This window comes from Pygocentrus nattereri, chromosome 1, assembly GCF_015220715.1.
Source record: "Pygocentrus nattereri isolate fPygNat1 chromosome 1, fPygNat1.pri, whole genome shotgun sequence".
Lineage (NCBI taxonomy): Eukaryota > Metazoa > Chordata > Actinopteri > Characiformes > Serrasalmidae > Pygocentrus > Pygocentrus nattereri.
In genome coordinates, this window is record NC_051211.1 from 47,644,966 (window position 1) to 47,661,839 (window position 16,874).

The following is a 16,874-nucleotide window of genomic DNA, read 5'->3' on the forward strand; positions in this document are numbered from 1 at the left end:
ATTATGTTAACAATTCATAATGCATAATAAGCATGGGTATAACATATAATGCATTTTTATAAATATTTATAGCCATGTTTATGATGCATTATGACCGCATTATACAATGTTATGAACGTGTTTATAGATCCTTACAAATGTGACATACATAGAAAGTGTTACCTTTAACATGTATGTTCTTTCTAACATAGTGGTAGACTACGTTAATCTCATAATCACATCACTACTTGAATAGTACCCAACAGAAGCTAACAGAGGCCAGTTTGCATTTGAATAGCACTGAACAACAGCTAGTGGAAGCCAAATAGCTTTGGAATAGCTCTCAACAACAGCTAGCAGAGGTCAGTTATCATTATGTCATTTCTGTAGCTGACTGACCCCTGTCAGTTTGTGAACATTACCAATATTAGCATTAGCACATTTTGAGTACTCACAGCAGTGGTCACATTGAACTCCAGGACTTGGTTAGCCATGGACTCAGTCCGTGGGTTTGACACAATGTAGCTAGCTCTCAGCTGACGTGGTCCCAGAGAAAGAACATGTGTAAAGTTTCATGCAGTATATCTGATAAAAGCACAGGAAAACAAGCTCCAAAGGGTTTTTAAATTCTTAATCACACTCTACAAAGTGTAACACACACCTGGGCAGAAGCTACAATATGATTTCTCAGAAGTTCCAGTAGTTTGGGTTTGCCCTACATATAAAATATAAAAAGCATAGATAAAAGGAAAGACCAACATTTTGCCTGGACAATACAGTGAAGATAAGACTGATATATGGTGTAATATAGCTGTAATGTAGGCCTACCTCTTCAGACGTAAGGTAGTCTAGGTAGCCGTCCTTCAGCAAGGAAAAGGCTGTGTTTGTGGGAGCAAACACTGTGTAGGGACCTGCCTGATCCAAAGTGTCTGCCATGGTGGTTTTCTAAGGCAGCAGGGCAGATGGTTAGAGCTTCATGGGTAGATCTATTTAGACATGTAGACATTTCTGATAATACTCTGTTACCTCAAATAAAGACTTGAACTGAGAGAACTTGCTGTTGTCTGACAGAATCTTCATCAGGTTTTCCTGACACCAAAAAAATGTAAACCAGCAAAGCAGAATATTAGCTAAATGTGATATACCGTTTTAGTGGGTAAACTAAAAGAGAGAGAGACAGAAAGAAAGATGCAGTGATGCCTATACATTTTTTGCATTGCACAAGTTTCCAAATGCCTCAAAGTGAGTTTGTACAAACCTGATTGTCACTTATTACAGTGGAAGGGACTGTGTCCATCATTTTATCAATTATGTGAATTATTCCATTTGAGGCAATGACATCTGACTCCACCAGGGTCCCTTTTCTACGGCTGCCGTGGATACGAATTTTCACTTGCTGTGACTATGAGAGAACATGAGTAAAGAAAGAAAGAAAGAAAAATCTTAAGCAAAAATCAATGGTTTTGCTCTTTCAAATTTAAACAAAAATGAAATGTAACTTTTGTGAAAATCATTTAGCAAAATCAGAATCTTGGTTTTGGGTCTAATAATGAAGGTTAGTCCTGTAATTCTCTAGTTTTCTGTGAAATCAATGTATTATTGTACTGAAAATGTATAAAAAATGCAGCACACATATACAGTTTTCCCTACCTCAGTTATTGACTCAGCAAGCTTCCCAGTCAGGGTGTAATAGAGGATCCCCTTCTTCAGAAAATCAGAGGTTACTTCACCAGCAACCATGTGCATCTTCACCAGATAGCGAGCCTTCGCTTCATCTGCTACCAGAGTTTTCACCTGAGGTGGGTACGTATACTTTATAAACTTAAGCAATAGAACACTAGCAAGAATGTGTAATCAATAGTAGCTCGGCTGTGACTGATTCTCAAGAATTTCAAATCTCCAGTGTCCTGTTGCTTTTCTGTGTGCATGTCGGGAGGTGTTTTAACTATTTCATCATATATATTTTCATGCATATGAGTTTGTGTAAGTTAACTCACAGATGTTGATTTTAAAGCCTTGTTGCTTGGCACAAACACAGTAAAGGGTCCAAGTGAAGTTAAAGGCCAGGACATGGCTGCCTCTGAAACACATTAACACATACAATTAGTTTAATAGTTCTGCAGTCTTTCTAATCTTTAAAATAATTGCTAAGAGTTATAGGAAGCTGATTAACCCCTTAATAAGACACGTTTTATTACACACTTCTATTAAAAATAATAAAAATGATTAATGTCAGCTTATTACAGACTTCTGGATATGACCATGTGTGAATAGCTCCATGTAAACAAAAGGAATCTGCAAATGTGCATACATTATTACATTGAGGAGCGAATATGTCACTCACCAAACAGCCTAATGCCGTTGGACAGCTGACCCGTCCAGCCGCTGCCAGGTTCTGAGTTCAGATCTTGCAGTCGCTGCATTATATTGCCAAAACAGATTTTTCCATTGCCAAGGAAACCTTGACGACAAGTACACCTGCAGACACAAACACCACATTCTTATGAAGTCTGGGCATGAGGATAGTAATAATCAGGGCGGCTGATATAAATGAGCTAGTATGGTTACGACCTCACTCTCTTTCCAAGAAAAACAATCAATCAAAATAAGGCTTCATTCTGTTGACCCAAGAACACCAACAAAAGATATAAGAAAAATATGTAGTGGCTGACTCACATCTGTCCAAGCTGCAGATTCACACAGCCAATCTGTAATTTAGTGTGTCAATTTTGTTGTGATGTATCAAGTCACATACAGTCATCTGTCATTGTGAACATCACTTTGCAACATTTAACGCAGAAACATTTTCATTTGCTTCTACATTTATCTCATTTTCATCACTGCAAGGGGTCATCCTCCATTTGGAGGGGAAACCATGTCACAAAGGCCGCAGGGCTTAAAAAGATGCTTAAAATATTAGGCACAGCTCCAAAGTTGGTATGTACAGTTACACAGTTGACCTAAGTTTAAATAATACTTTTCCCTTATGATTCTCTGATTTTTCTTCTTTTTATCCTATTTCATAGCTCTGCACCTGTAAAACATCTCGTCACATAAACAATTTTCAACATTTGAAAATTTTAATATAAGGCAATATTTTTAAAAGGTATAACTTTGGAATTTGTATACATGATTCATATGTACCTTTTTTCATTAATGTTATGCTACATTTAAAATATGTATTTTATTTAAAATATTCACTTGTCAGTTTTTGGTCACTGGTGTGACATTTTAACACAGTATTACAGTACCTGTTACTTTGTGTGGAGGCTCATCAGAGATATTTCATTAACTTATTAATAAGTCTGTTTATCAGGCAGTACATAACTGCTATGTGTCACTGGTGTTTTGTGCTTTAATGGCTGGGTAATAATAGTTTTGTCAAAATAATGCCAAATATCATTTCTATTTCTGATTTTAACCTCTTCAACTCCTTCAGATCACTGAAGGTGGTTCCAAAACATGATATTCTTCACTAATAACTTTCATATTTTCATAACTTTCATATTTTATAAGCTACATTCAAAAGGTGGGCGGCATATGAGACTGTAACTGTAACTTTCCAGTCAAATAGATGTTGAATTCATTTTAAACCCTTATAATAAAAGAAGCTGAACTAATTATTTTTGTCTACTGAAAGTCGACTCATTTTTCCACAAATCTGGGCTATAAACCATAAACAGATGGCGCCTCTCCAGTGATCTGCTCTGTAAAAATGTACTTTTTTAATTAATAATAATAATTTATATATATATATTTTTAAGTAATGCAAAGAGCATCTGAAATTTTTGGCTTTCAGCAGTAAATTGTAAGCATATGGTAATATGTGTGATCATAAAACACGTGTTGTTAATTTGAGGGGAGCTTTTGAAATAAATAAATAAATAAATAAAAATTTACATGTATTACATGCAGTTACTGAATAATTTGCCTTATGATTTGGTCATGTATATTCAGATAGACAACCAAAATATAACCTGGAGAATAAGAGAGTAAGGTTAAATAGTTGTACACCTGATCAGTCAATGAGTCAGCTAATTTACAAAATCCTCAGTTTTAACCAGAATTTCCCTGGAGTCACAGTCACTGGTGTTACACCATATTCATATTACACCAGTGACTGTAAAATATATGTGGAATTAAGCTCTCCATTTTGCATATATGAAAATAGGACATGTTAATGGACATATTAAGATTATTTAGTTTTGGGATGAAAGAAACTGATTTTTAAAAAATGAAACACATGTAATCCCACTTCAAATGGAGAATGACCCTAATTTCTAATATGTGCTACTATGGGATTTGTAGTGTTATGTTAGAGCTTTAGCAGATGTACACAAAAAATCTGGAACTTTTAACATCACAATTTAAAGCATATAACTGCTTGGTACTGACACTGGGGTAAGATATACCTTTCTGTAATTGTTTGAATTTAAATCTCATGATGTTGTGCTCAGGCTGTATTTGCTAAAAAGTGCACTGCTGGTATGAAAAGTAGTGTGATTGCTTTATAAAGCTGTAAGTTAATGTTATATATTTAGACATTTAAACACAATGAGTAGCTTGCTAGACAGCACAATTCATTCTTCCATTGCTTTAGCTGGGATGAGGCTCTCAATATGGTGTTACTGTGTATCCATCCAATGACCAGATGTTACTGGCATCTGCAGAAACAAATGCATGCAGACATGCAACTAAACCTACTCCACTGTTCCTGGTGCCACATTAGTACAATATGCATTCTTGTGGCAGGAGTCTGGTTTACACGCATCCCTCAAGCTGCAGCCCACCCCCATAACCAGCTTCTCAAAACCTGGCAGACATTCACAGTGAGCCTATGGGAAAGACCAAAAGCATTCATGTAGAGGACATTGAGATGCAACAAAGCTACAAGGTCATAAACATTGCTTTTTTGTATGTACGTATCTCTAACACAAGATTTGATTATTTATTAATAATGAAAACTAATGAAGTGAATGGCAAGCAAACATGATGTGCAGACACACACCTTCCCAGGCCCATCGTACACACATCGTGTAGAGTGGCTCTGGCAGCTTCCGAAGTTTGTTTGGCAAGGGTCAATGGGCAGGCAGACCAATCCGTCTCCCTGATAGCCTTCTGTACATGTACATGTGTGCTGGTTTGGACCCGTGTGCACACACACCGCATGCTGATGACACACACTCCTCACACATGGATTAATAGCTGAAAATGACAATAATTGGTAAAATACGGAGGATTAAAACATGCCTGTTCAGGTTGTTTTATCCTGCTGTCATTTTATTCTCAACTTTTATTTTGTTTGTATTTTTGTATCTTTATGGAAATGATGAGCAATTTAAGTTTAAATGGCATGAATAACAAAATTCCATCACGTAAGTATGCAGAGTGAAAATATGCATCATTTTCCAGAAGCTAATGTAACAAGGTAAGGTAATAAACATGGGTTTATTTTGTTTTTGAGGCTTTGATTCATTTAGATTAGACTGTTGATAATTGCCATTTAGCTTCTTCATAAAGTGTTCATAAACACTGTGATTTAAAATTACCTATCAATTTAAAATGATTTTGTGCTAAAATTGCACAAAGAGCAACAGTTTTGGATAAAAATGGTCTTATTCAATACTCACAGGTGCACTGGACTCCATCACCTGCATAACCAGATTTGCATTTGCACGCTAGTTTTCCTGAGGAAACATCTTCGAAACAGAGTGCATCTGGACCACAGCGCAGAGCAGCACAGCCCGGCAGCTCTGTGGAAACACAGCAGGGAAAATAGTAAAATAAAAAAGTAAAAGTACTACTAATATAGTGATAAGGCACTTCAATACAAGAAAAAGTGTGACTCAAGACAAGCCGTCTGCTCATAAAAGACACTTTTTGTAAAAACCTGTCTGTAGCCAAGTACAATTTTAAGATAATGTAATATTTAATACTTTTTAAAACAATTTGTTTGTAAAAGATCATTTTAAGTTGTAAGGAGTCATAGACACCCTGGGTCCAGTGCTCAGCATTAATGTTAAGGTGCTTACATTATATGTTAATTATCAGCTTATTGCTGTTGTCAGTAGAAAACCCAGTTTTTGACATTATTTGAAAATACGTGTTGTCCTTTACATTGTGTTTAAACTTCATGATGAAGGGACTAAGAGAAATGATTCACAATGCCTTGGAAAAATGTCTGGCTCCTTTGACTTACATTAAAAATAAAGTAGGTTTTTTCCTTCTCCTGTAAAGCTACCATTTTTGAGATATGAGGTTTTCTTCCGACAACAGCATTATGATTAATATAGGAAGCTTTTTATTATAAAATGACACAAAAAATAATGCAGTAGCTGCTTAAGATTAGTTAGCCACAAGGCTAAAGGACCTTTTGCAAAATAATAACTGACATGTCTATCAGTCAACTGATCACTGTCCTAATCACTCCAATAACCGAAGGTATTGTTATAAACTCACAGCTCAGTATCAAATCATTAACATGTAAACATTTCCTGCAATTGGTTTCAGGTAAGCTACACTTTATATCAGTTTCTGTATTTGCTAATATTCATTTTTATTTATATAAAGCAACCAAGTAATGCTTCAAACTGTAAGGTAGCTAAGTTAGCTTTTTTTTAACTTAGCTTGAATTTTAAAAAAACATTTAAGGTGAAAATATTTTCTGTACAAAGATATGTGCACTCATGGACATGCATTTGCATTACAGTCAAGTTTGTAAGAAGGCCTTGTGTACAGGATGATGAAATCCTTCTCAGCATGTAATGATACACAGACTAGCTCCAGTGTTAGCTTTAGTCTTAGGTCATAGCTTCCATCACTAAAACCTCCTCCTTATTAGACATCAAAACCTGCTGCTTTAAGATTTTGTTTTTTGATTTGATTAGTGTAAACATGGTTTCCAGTACCTTTTAATGGATTAAATTTGGGCTACATTCAAACTTTCTCAAATCTTATATTGTAAAGCTACTTTATTTTTGCATAATAAAATGTTAATAATAATAAAAAACTGCCCTGTGTGCTACTGAGCTTGTGAGTCTATAAGTACAAGTGCTATGAGTGCTACCAAATGGCCTTAGCAGAAGGTTTGATATAGCCATAGTAACTAAGGGAGGCAAGAGTTGTCAGAGTGTTGTAAAAAGTCGAGTTTTCGTTGTTTGTAACTGTTTGTAACTGTTAACATTAAAATAGCTTGGATTATGAGTAAAAGGTATACAGCTTACTAAAGAGGTTAATCTTACCCTGGTCGCAGTCTGGGCCTGTGTATCCTGAAAAGCACGTGCACTGACCGTTCCCTTTCAGCCCACTGTTACAGAGACCATGCTTACAGGTACACACTAAGCAACACACACATAAACACACACACACACACACATACAGACACACACATACATATATATGTATGTATATATATATATATATACAGCATCTCAGGAACAGAACAGTAAACAACGCTCTAACTGCTGAAATGTTACAGCAGGGTGTTTTTATGTTGAGTTTCGGTTACCAGTGCTGCACATGGGTCCATACAGATTCTCATCACACTCCTCACATGCTGTCCCCACAAAACCTGCCTAGAAACAAACACAAACAAGATACAACAGGTTTTGTGTATGTGGTATTGCATGTGTTTGTGTATATAAGTGAAAAGGCTCTCTGTGTGCATGAAGGAGAAAGACAGAAGGACTCTTACTTTACAGGTGCATGTGCCGTTACCCCCCATGCCATCAGAACACACTCCTTTTCTATTGCAAGGTGTAGCAGCAGATCCTGGGCACTCTAAAGAGAGAGAGATATTATTAGAGTGTTGGTAGGTGGTTCATGCATTATTCCATGTGGTTGCTAAGGTGTTGCTATGGATAGCTGTGGTGGCTGCTATCATGTTCCAGGTGGTTGCTACTGTGTGGTTATGTTGTTGCTAAGGTATCTCTGGTGGTTACTGTGGTGTTGCTATGATAGTGGTGGCAACTGCGAAGTGGCATTCCAAGTGTCTGCTAGAGTGTTGCTTGGAGCTTGCTAGGGTATCCCAGGTAGTTGCTATGGTTTTGCTAGTGTACTTGTATCATGGTGACATAAAACCTTTTATGTCTTTTAGTTGAGCATTCCACCATTTATTTAAAATAACAAACTTTGAAAAGTTGCTATGCAGATGTTGGATGTCCAATCAAAAAGCTGTATACAAGCCCAGCCCTCACAATAAGAATAAACATTTTGTACTCAATAACTTATGAATAAGCTCACAGGACCATACACTGAAAAAAAGTGAATTTATTGTGTCAATAAAATATTATACAAAGAAAATATCACGGCTGTCAAAACAAGTATCTCCAAAATGACTACTTCACAGGAGATGCTATGGACTTTCCTCACTTTCAATGTAAATCATAGTAAATAGATTTTATTCCAAACAATTTTGAAACTATTGATCCAATCATTATGAAATTTTCATGCAACATAAAAGGCAGCTGCTTTCCTCGGATAAATAAAAAACGAGAGAGTGACGGAACGTTTCTTTAAGGTGACTTGTTTTTTTAATCAACTGCAGTTACTTGACACATTTTCATCATGTTTATCCAAAGCAGTGCAGTGAAATGTGCTGAGAGATACTTAGAGCATAAAAACAGAAAATAATATTCAAAAAGCAGAGATTACTGCAGGGAAAGTCTCTGGATGCACCCTATTCATCATAAATTACAACTGAAAGGTGGTCAGATCACGGGTCATAAGCTACTGGTTAAACAGTATTCAGACCAACATTATTAATCTGACATTGTCCTAAAGAGCTGTGTGTTTGCATGTGTGCATATATTCATTACTGTGAATATGCAGCGCAAGTGTATGTTTGAAATGTCTCTCTCGTCTGTCTCCTCATTTCCTCCACTTCCAGTTATTCTCTTTTGCAACACTTATCACTCATAGACACATGCAGAGTTAAGCCTGTGCAGGAAGCTTCCTCTCCAGGCTGTAAATAGCTGTGCTGATAAGACAGAAATAATATAACTGTGAAAGTTTCTGACAATAAAGCCACTATCACAGCCACTGATAGCAGCTCTGTAATATTCACTGTGATAGATATGAGACACATTTATACACATTTATGTTAGAAATTCCTTGTGGTTTTGGCTACAGTTCTGAGATTTTGCAGTGTGTGTGTCAAAGAGCAGCATTAGTGACCACTGATAGGCCTCACACTTTGGCTTAATGTCTCCAAACCTTTTTTTACAGAATTGTGTGTGAATTTTTGGGCTTTGTGTGCTACTTTGAAGTGATGTTTTTTTCCAACTGTCCATTTGCATAGATAAAAAGTACACCACAAAGCTAACAGCACAAGCCTGATTTTTGAATATGCCTTTTGTTTTTATTTTTTAACAGAATGTCAGACAGTGTTATAAACCACATAAGCAAGTCTATGCAATAGAATATGAGATTACAGCCTTGAGTGTATTGTTGCTTTTGAACAACAGTTCAGCAAAATAAATATAAAGTTAAGCAAAGAAGCCCAGAATGCTGCAATAAATGCTTTAATACTGGCACTTCCTTCTTCCAGAAAAACTAGCAGCTTTTTACATTATGACCTGTTGCAGCTAAGCTTTTTGGACACATGCCAGATTCATCTGAATGTCCTTTTGTTGCAGTCAGTCTGTAAAGCATTTCAGAACCCATCCTGTTTGCGGAATTGTATTCTGTTCATTTCTGGTTAAATCCAGAAATCCAAGAAAAAACCTGCGTAGGGGCGATTGTTTGGAATTTGATGCAGCCCTGTGGTCTCATACTACCTCAAAATCTAACACATGGCAGGTACAATACTATCCTATAAAAGTTATCTACGTAATCCTTTTTCTGTTTTTATGTGTGAAAACAAATAGAAACTTATATATGAATCGCCTTTAGCATAAGGCTCTACGAGTCTCCTTACTGGAGAGATGATGCTGGTCTCCTGTTGCCTGAACTGTGCTGAGTCACTTCACTACACCATCTCTTGTTTATACACACTGTGCAATATATCATAACCTGCCACTGTAGTGACACTCTCGATGTGCACTTTAGATTGTAAATACTGCTGATATTCCTTGTGCTGTTTATATTGTTATGTAATTTGTGTATATTATTGTGAACTACCTCATACCACCATCCAATACCTGCTCTCATATAAATACAACAAATCTGTCTTATATGCCATATAAATACGCAAATAGATATACTTCTATTTCCTCACTCTCATACTTTAACTTATGTCTAATTTTTTATTTCTATTTCTATTTTTTATTGCCTATTTTATGTCAATTTTTATCTGTATCTTTATTTCTGACTAATATATGTAAGGCTATATGTAATGCATTTATACACTTTGCTCCTGTAACACTGCAATTTCCCTTCAGGATCAATAAAGTTCTGTTCATCTATCCATAAGTGTGAAATTCCGCAGTTTAGATTTTTGCTGAACTATCGCTTTAATCTTTAAAGCACAAGAAGTCAAATCATTTAACCTCACTTTACACACAAAAGAACCAATGTAGGAAGTTCAGTTATAAACAGAGAAAGGGCAGCAGGCCCTCTGCGACCTTGCGGCTGTGAGGTCAGCTCGTCAGCACATTCCTTCGGGGCAGAGGAAGTGTGTGTGACTTTCCTGCTCGGGTGAGTCTGCTGCTTTTACAGAGCATTAAAGCAGATAGAGACACACGGTACTGTGCAAAAATACTTACTGACACTCATTGAGAAAACCTTCCTCACTAAATTTGACTGTATGTTGGTAAAACCCTAATAAAATCAGAATCAGAATCAGAATCAGAATCAGAATCCTTTATTGATCCCAGAGGGAAATTGCAGAAAATACATGGACTGCAGAGGCAACTAGATTGAAACCATTTCCATGACTGCCTAGGATTTTTTGCACAGTATTGTATAGCTATGTATACACTAGAGGCCAAATTATGGGAGATTTTTTTTACGTTTCAACCAATATTGGATAGTATTATAATTTGACTCCAGTGGAATATTGCTAATCTAGCATATTATATTGCTGCTGACTTAACAAAACGTTCAGTTGTTTCTTTAAACTTGAAAAAGGTTCTTTACACCCACACGTCTAATTTACAAAAATGGTTCTCTGTAGAAGCATCTGTTGAAAGGTTCTTTGCAGAATGTGACCCCTCTAAAGAACCTTTTTTGTCATCTTTATTTGGAAGATCATGTTGTAATTTAGCCTTTCATTTTACTTTAGACAGTAACAGACGCTGCTGATGTAACGTAATTGCTGTTGGGACAAAACCTCATATTTTTCATTTTTTGACATCATTCGGAAAAGCCGGTTTCCCTTCATGTTGTGTCCAAATGTCATGAATAATGGACCAAGACAAATGGTTCAAATGACTTGGAAAAGATCATGTCTCATTCAACCTCCATTAAAAATGAAAAGCATGCGTTTCTTGTCTCATAGAGTTACTTTTGATGAGATACGAAACTTGCTCCAATAGAGATATTTTCTTTGAAATTGTGTGCATTTGAATCAATTAAATTCAATGCATCACATTTTCATAGCAACTACATCTCCCTCTGTCTCTTTCTTCACTTCACACACAGCTCTCCAAAATGCTAAGATCCTTTTTTCATACTCAGCACGCTCTCAGACAGAACAGGCTCTTCCCCTTGTTTGTGTGCTATGCACTCTCTTAGATGTTCCACTTCCTATCAAAATATTCCCTTAGTGTCCTACACTGTCCACAGCAGACAAAGAAGGAAATACCAACTGAGCTCCAGTAGTGCAGAGTGTGAACAAATCAGCGACACAGAGGAAAACACTTTTCCAGCCTGTAATATAACTGTGCTGGAAGTGACCCTAAGATGAACATAATGCAACATTAGCAGAAACCTGTTAAGTGAACTTACCAATGCAGTCGATACCCCAGTACCCTGGACAGCATCTCTGTTCCACCTCTTCTTTGTAACATTCATGGGAACAGCCAGGAATGGACAGGTTAGAGATGGTTTTCAGATTATACCTTCAAATAAAACAAAATACACAACCACATTATAGTCCATAATCTGATGCTCTTAAAGGGCCCATATTCTCTAATTTTCTTGTGTTTTATTTTTTTTCATTTAGGTGCACCTTTAACATCATGTAGGTTTGTGCACCATAGACTTAATTCATTTTCCTTTTTTCTCTCATCTCCTTATCCAATAGACTTAAACAGGCTGTTTTGTTACTGTGTCATTAAGACTGACATAAACTTCACATCCAAAAGTATCCAGACTTTACTGAACCTACAATTAGTGAATTCAGTTACTTTAAGCTGCACTGACAAAGGCATTCATTTGCATGTGAACAGTTTGTATAATCTCCATAAAAAGGTAATAAGCCCATATAATAGAATGATCTGGAGCCATACATGTGCTTTAGTCACCATGCCCAGTGCTTAGCATTGGCTAGAGAAGTATAAAGCCCCCTAGTATTGGGCTGAGGAGCTGTGGTCTCTGGAGTGATGGAGCACCACCCAACACCTTTGGAATGATCCAGAAGTAATTATTCAACATCAGTACATGACCTCACTTTTGCTTTTGTGGCTGAATGCAGTCAGATCCTCAGCAATTCTCCAACATTTAGTGCAAAGTCCTCTCAGAGAAGAGTCTTTTACTGCACCAGAGAGATGATAAACACCCTACTAATACCTTTAGATTCTTGAACATTTGCTGCTTAGTTGGATCAAGTGTGTTGGGAGGAAGGAAAACACTAAAATGTGCAGGACAGGCTATTCCAGGACCAGAGCTGGGAAGAACTGGTGTACTGTCACTGTTGGAACTGAATGGTTTATCTCCAATTTGACCGAAAATCTGACCGAATTTGAAAAAGCCACCTACTGATAACATGAATAAACAGAACAGGTGACAAATTAATAAACAGAAACATCACCAAAATGAACGGAAATGGGCCAAAAAATGATCAAATATGAAATGTCACATTATCTAAAATTGAAAGTTCTGAATGTTTTTTGCTTATCCTGTTACCTTTTTAGAGTTATGAGGTATTTCTGACAGCAACAATATGTAAATGACCTCTGTTCTGTATGACTGCTCTGTACTGTACATCATTAAAAAAAGCTGTCCAGACTTAAACACTCTCCATAGCTTTAGGCTAAACCGCTGTAAACTGAAGAGGTGGACATATGACCTTCCATGATATGAGCCCTTGAAGAAGAAACAGTTTCTACGGTTTCAGATTCAGAGAACTGATTCAACATAGACTCAAATGCATGCCCACTAACCTGCAGTCCTGCTTCCCCCTGCCGGGGGTCTTCTTTTGGTAGCCTTCTGGGCAATTCACTACAGAACTTATGGAGCAAGAATGACAATCTGTCTTGGTCGTCACCTCAATGTTTTTATCACAGTGGTTCTAGTGAATACACACACACACACACATACACATGCGCACACACAGAAAACAGATCATGTCTACATACACATAGAAGCCACATCTGGATCAGATTATATACACAGCTATTAATGCTTAAAAAGCACAGCAGTGGTAGCACAGATAGCTTTAATTAGATAACTTAATCAGGTTTATGTTGTCATCCCAGGTAGTTGTTATGGTGTAGTGACACAGTTGAAAAAAGTCCAATTCATCTTTGCTCTCTATAGAGGATGTAATAACATATGTTTACTTAGAAAATCAACATAGCATAAACTTGACAGGGGATCTTCCATGTAAGACTGTACATCTATATAATTACACCTTTTCTAGTCAGTCTCTAGTTACTCAAGGCTCCTAATTTAGAAATACTGAAAGGAAAACTGAGAGGACTGTAACCCCCAGCATGTGTGTCTAACTGATAGCAACAGGTTACAGATGTTAAGAACATGATACAACATCAGCAAGGAGAACGCAAAACCGCATCAGTACAACAGGATCAATTCTAAAGAATGTTAGAATCAATTCGAATCAATTAACGTTTGCAATGTACTAACTTGTAAAAGGGGAATTCCACTGATTTTTTAAAAATCAGTCATTCAGAGTGGTTTGATCTGAAATGCTTTCAGGGCATCTTCTGAGTTTTTAAATGTAATGCTGATAATGGCATAATAGCGGTAAATCTGGAAAAGGAAGGTGCTATTTTGCCTTACAATGTCCTGCATGCATAGAGAACGGATTTAAAAATGACATTTTAGGCCAAAACTGTTTCAAAATAGTGTTATAGTGTTTTAACTTTTTAGACATTTGGTTCGTATCACATACTCTATAAACAATTGTCACTCTGTAAGTTTCTCTTAAACACAGCATTTAACATCAAACTACTCAAAGACTGGATATGCAGAAATTATGAAAAATTGGTGGAGTTCCTCATATAGTGTCATAAAACAGTCCCCTCTATGACAGTCTGCCTCACCTGTGCAGCAGCAGAATTGATCTCTGTTCCTATAAAGATCAGCAAGAGGAGAAGTTCAGTTCCACACACAGCGTTCATTCTGACTTCTAAGACTCTTTGGGTCTCTCTTGGCAGCTCCTCTCTGGACAGTGGGCCACTTGTGATACTTCTCTGCCTTTTCAGCTCTTCCCTTTCCTCTCCTCCTCTCTTTCCTGTGCTGTAGGCACCGGCACTTTCCTTGTGTAGCATTTCTTTCAGCATTCTCCCCGTCAGTAAGCAGGAAAGAGTTTACAGTTGTGTTCTGTGTGCATGTCAAGTTAGAGGCCAGCTCTCCTTCTGAAGTTTTACTGCTGTTTGATTTTCATTCTCACTTTATATTTAAGACAAAAATATGTGCAAAGTCTTTAAACAGCTATGTTTATATAAACTATTGTGGGCATATTTGTTGCAGCACTCAGCTTCACGTTTTTTACAGTGTTTTCCCATATAAGGAGAGCAGGTTTAAAAGGGAATTCCATCCATCATTCAAATTTTTTCCATAATCTAGGTATAGAGATGTAAACGAAGAGTGGTTTGTGGTGTTTGATGTTAATCGGTTCATTGTGAGAAACTTATTGACCTCTTACAATGATGGTAGTGGAAATCAAGAGCTGTAATTCTGACCCAGTAAATTTCTCCAGAATAAAGCATCTATCTATCTATCTATCTATCTATCTATCTATCTATCTATCTATCTATCTATCTATCTATCTATCTATCTATCTATCTATCTATACTATATTGCCAAAAGTATTCACTCACCCATCCAAATCATTGAATTCAGGTGTTCCAATCACTTCCATGGCCACAGGTGTATAAACCCAAAGACCTAGGCCTGCAGACTGCTTCTACAAACATTAGTGAAAGAATGGGTCGCTCTCAGGAGCTCAGTGAATTCCAGCGTGGTACCGTGATCCATTCGTGAAATTTCCTCACTACTAAATATTCCACAGCCAACTGTCAGTGATATTATATCAAAGTGGAAGGGATTGGGAACGACAGCAACTCAGCCACGAAGTGGTTGGCCATGTAAAATGACAGAGCAGGGTCAGTGGATGCTGAGGCGCATAGTGCGCAGAGGTCGCCAACTTTCTGCAGAGTCAATCACTACAGACCTCCAAACTTCATGTGGCCTTCAGATTAGTTCAAGAACAGCGTGGAAGCTCATTCCATGAAGCTCTCTAAGGCTAAGCAGCTGCATCCAAGCCTTACATCACCAAGCACAATGCATAGCGTGGAATGCAGTGGTATAAAGCGCCACCACTGGACTCTAGAGCAGTGGAGACGTGTTCTCTGGAGTGACGAATCACGCTTCTCCGTCTGGCAATCTGATGGATGAGTCTGGGTTGGCGCTTGCCAGCAGAACGGTACTTGTCTGACTGCATTGTGCAGATCAAGAGATTTTGGACAATTTCATGCTCCCAACTTTGTGAGAACAGTTTGGGGACGGCCCCTTCCCATTCCAACATGACTGCGCACCAGTGCACAAAGCAAGGCCCATAAATGCTGTGGCCTGCACAGAGCCTTATATGTGCAAAGTCTTTAAACAGCTATTTTTTATATAAAATATTGTGGGTATATTTGTTGCATCACTCAACTTCATGTTTTTTTACAGTGTTATAAGTAGAGCAGGCTTAAAGGGAAATTCCATCCATCATTCAAATTTTCTCCATAAAATAGACGTAGAGATGTGACTTGTGGTGTTTGAGAGGGGTTTCATGTTAATTGGTTCAATGTGCGAAACTTATTGACCTCTTACAGTGATGGCAATGGAAATCAAGAGCTGTACCTTACCCGATAGAAAACCTTCGGGATGAATTAGAGCAGAGATTGCGAGCCAGGCCTCCTTGTGACCTCACAAATGGAAGAATGGTCATAAACCACCCATAAACACACTCCTAAACCTTGTGGAAGGCCTTCCCAGAAGAGTTGAAGCTGTTATAGCTACAAAGGGTGGGAAGACAACATACTAAAAACCCTATGGCTTATGGTACCCTATCTATCTATCTATCTATCTATCTATCTATCTATCTATCTATACTATATTACCAAAAGTATTCACTCACCCATCCAAATCGACTCACCCATCAAAACATTGAAGAATAAGTTAAATGGAAAAAAAACCCAAAGATGGTTTAAATGGCTGAAAGGTTTGAACACTGACACCACAACAGGGCCATACAAAATGATGTGTGGTTTGGCATTATTCCAAAAGTAGCACTTTATCAATTATAAGTCATTGCAAATTGAAAATGTGCTGATATACATATACTCAGCAATCTAGAAAAAACTGTAATAAGGCATTACAAAAGATTCTCTGAAACACAATAGATGGAAACTGTGAGAAGTGCATTGTAAAGCCTAGAAAGCTGGAAATGAGGTGGGCAATTTTAAGTACATTGTGTGTGTTGGTGGAGCTGGTAACAGCAAAAGTAAGCTGGAGGCAGCAGATTTACAGGATGTCCTTACTCGTAAATAAGCAGGCTAACGGGA

At 37.3% G+C, this 16,874-nt stretch overlaps 1 protein-coding gene across 3 annotated transcripts in view; it reads right to left on the reverse strand.

Moving 5' to 3' along the window:
* Positions 1–14,479, reverse strand: part of stab2 (stabilin 2) — a 54,691-nt gene extending 40,212 nt beyond the window's left edge. For 2 of the 3 annotated variants that reach the window (XM_017712188.1, XM_017712187.1), the window contains exons 1-17: positions 14,364–14,479; positions 13,242–13,369; positions 11,866–11,978; positions 7,673–7,758; positions 7,487–7,553; positions 7,221–7,316; positions 5,610–5,732; positions 4,988–5,184; positions 4,684–4,814; positions 2,324–2,457; positions 1,977–2,059; positions 1,630–1,773; positions 1,238–1,381; positions 1,006–1,068; positions 808–924; positions 641–694; positions 435–515 (exon numbers count right to left, since the gene is read on the reverse strand). In XM_017712188.1, the coding sequence (XP_017567677.1) occupies positions 435–515; positions 641–694; positions 808–924; positions 1,006–1,068; positions 1,238–1,381; positions 1,630–1,773; positions 1,977–2,059; positions 2,324–2,457; positions 4,684–4,814; positions 4,988–5,184; positions 5,610–5,732; positions 7,221–7,316; positions 7,487–7,553; positions 7,673–7,758; positions 11,866–11,978; positions 13,242–13,369; positions 14,364–14,441 (1,839 nt within the window). In that variant the 5' untranslated portion in view covers positions 14,442–14,479. Of the gene's footprint in view, positions 1–434; positions 516–640; positions 695–807; positions 925–1,005; positions 1,069–1,237; positions 1,382–1,629; positions 1,774–1,976; positions 2,060–2,323; positions 2,458–4,683; positions 4,815–4,987; positions 5,185–5,609; positions 5,733–7,220; positions 7,317–7,486; positions 7,554–7,672; positions 7,759–11,865; positions 11,979–13,241; positions 13,370–14,363 lie in introns of those variants that run through there. The other variant, XM_037542843.1, reaches the window with a different exon arrangement.
* Between the last annotated feature and the right edge of the window lie 2,395 nt (positions 14,480–16,874).